At 43.6% G+C, this 1,619-nt stretch overlaps 1 protein-coding gene across 5 annotated transcripts in view; it reads right to left on the bottom strand.

The window, feature by feature from the left end:
- PDPR (pyruvate dehydrogenase phosphatase regulatory subunit) overlaps positions 1-1,619 on the bottom strand; it is a 53,249-nt gene that overhangs the window by 19,713 nt on the left and 31,917 nt on the right. For all 5 annotated transcript variants that reach the window (XM_023514123.1, XM_023514122.1, XM_012806169.2 and 2 more), the window contains one exon: positions 1,096-1,288. In XM_023514123.1, coding sequence (XP_023369891.1) covers positions 1,096-1,288 — 193 coding nt within the window. The remainder of the gene's footprint in view (positions 1-1,095; positions 1,289-1,619) is intronic.

Genomic DNA, 1,619 nt, shown 5'->3' with positions numbered 1-1,619 from the left:
CATGGCATCACAGCTCACAGCAACCTCCAACTCCTGGGCTCAAGCGAGTCTCCTGCCTCAGCCTCCCAAGTAGCTGGGACCACAGGTGCCTGCCACAACGCCTGGCTATTTTTTGGTTGCAGCCGTCATTGTTGTTTTGGCGGGCCCAGGCTGGATTCAAACCCACCACCTTAGGTGTATATGGCTGGTGCCTTAGCCACTTGAGCCACAGGCTCAAGTTTTTTTAATAAAAACTTGTTATTATCCACCTATCTCACTTAATACACTATGCTACTTGCAAACTCAAATACATACTCAAAGGATCAACATTTATTACCATGTTTCCCCCCAAATAAGACCTACCCCCAAAATAAGCCCTAGTAGGATTTCTATGCATTTGTTAAAAATAAGCCCTACTCCAATGATAAGACCTAGTGATGGGCATGGCTATGTAGCATATCTGCATAGCCACGCCATGCATTTCGGTGTGGAGTGGTAAGGAAGACTGGAATACCTTTTATCTGCCACAGCTCCTTTCTCCAAGCCATTTGCACTTGAGTGGGCTTGCATGTGGTAACTGCAGTTGTGTGCAGGCATCCTATTGCACACGTGCAAATGGCTAGGGGAAAGGAGTTCATGCATCACTAGCGCCAGCCCCACCAACAAGGTTGGCTCCCTGTCAGGTTCCAGAAGAAGATGACTTAACTGTATTTGAATATATGTAGATTGTTGTATTATACTTAATAAAAATAAGACATCTCCTGAAAATAAGCCCTAGTGTGTCTTCTTGAGAAAAAATAAATATAAGACAGTGTCTTATTTTTGGAGAAACACAGTACAACTGAAAAAGTACCAAAGAACAACCCACAGGTTCTGTGGCTAACTCCAAAAAAGGAGTTCCAAAACATTTTGCACAATGATATTTCTGTAATATGGGCCAGCCTCCCATACTTTGAAGTGAACTATTCTCAAATTATATACATCTTACTATTATTACTGACATACTAGATTAAATGTACTAAATAAATGCTAAATACCATATTAACAAGTAATTCTAGGAGGGAAGAAGCCCAGAAAACTGACATATATTCACAGCTGACTCAGTGAAAGACTTACTTCCCAGCTCCTCCTCCGAACGAAAGGCCCGCAGAGTTCATTCCTGCCAAGACAAAGTAGCCCTGCACTGCAGGAGACTCGCCCATGATGCACCTCATGTCAGGTGTGAAGGTCTCCGGGCAATTCACCAACTTCATGATCTCCAGAGTCTCTAATTCTGGCATCCTGCGCAGGAGGGAGCTCAACAGGGGCTCTGAGTAACAAAACAAACCCAGAGGGAATTTACAAACTTTCAACTTCTTCTATTTTATATGCCCTTTTTTTTTTTGAAACTCTCTTGGAAAGAGATTTTTCTGAGAAGAGTCAATGGGGCCATTTATCAGAAAGCAGAAAGCTTGGTGGAAATTACAACCAGCACAATACTTGGCATAGAGACTGAGAAAAAAAGACACTCTTTAGAATGGAAAGGAGCTACTAAGGTGCCAGCCATGTACACCTAAGGTGGCAGGTTCGAATCCCCAGCCCGGACCCGCCAAACAACAATGATGGCTGCAACCAAAAAATAGCTGGGCGTTGTGGCGGGC

The sequence above is a fragment of the Otolemur garnettii genome, unplaced genomic scaffold (assembly GCF_000181295.1).
Source record: "Otolemur garnettii isolate 467f Iridium unplaced genomic scaffold, OtoGar3 scaffold00047, whole genome shotgun sequence".
NCBI classification, from domain to species: Eukaryota; Metazoa; Chordata; class Mammalia; order Primates; family Galagidae; genus Otolemur; species Otolemur garnettii.
The sequence above is the reverse complement of the archived record's forward strand: the minus strand, read 5'-3'. Positions and strand labels throughout refer to the sequence as shown.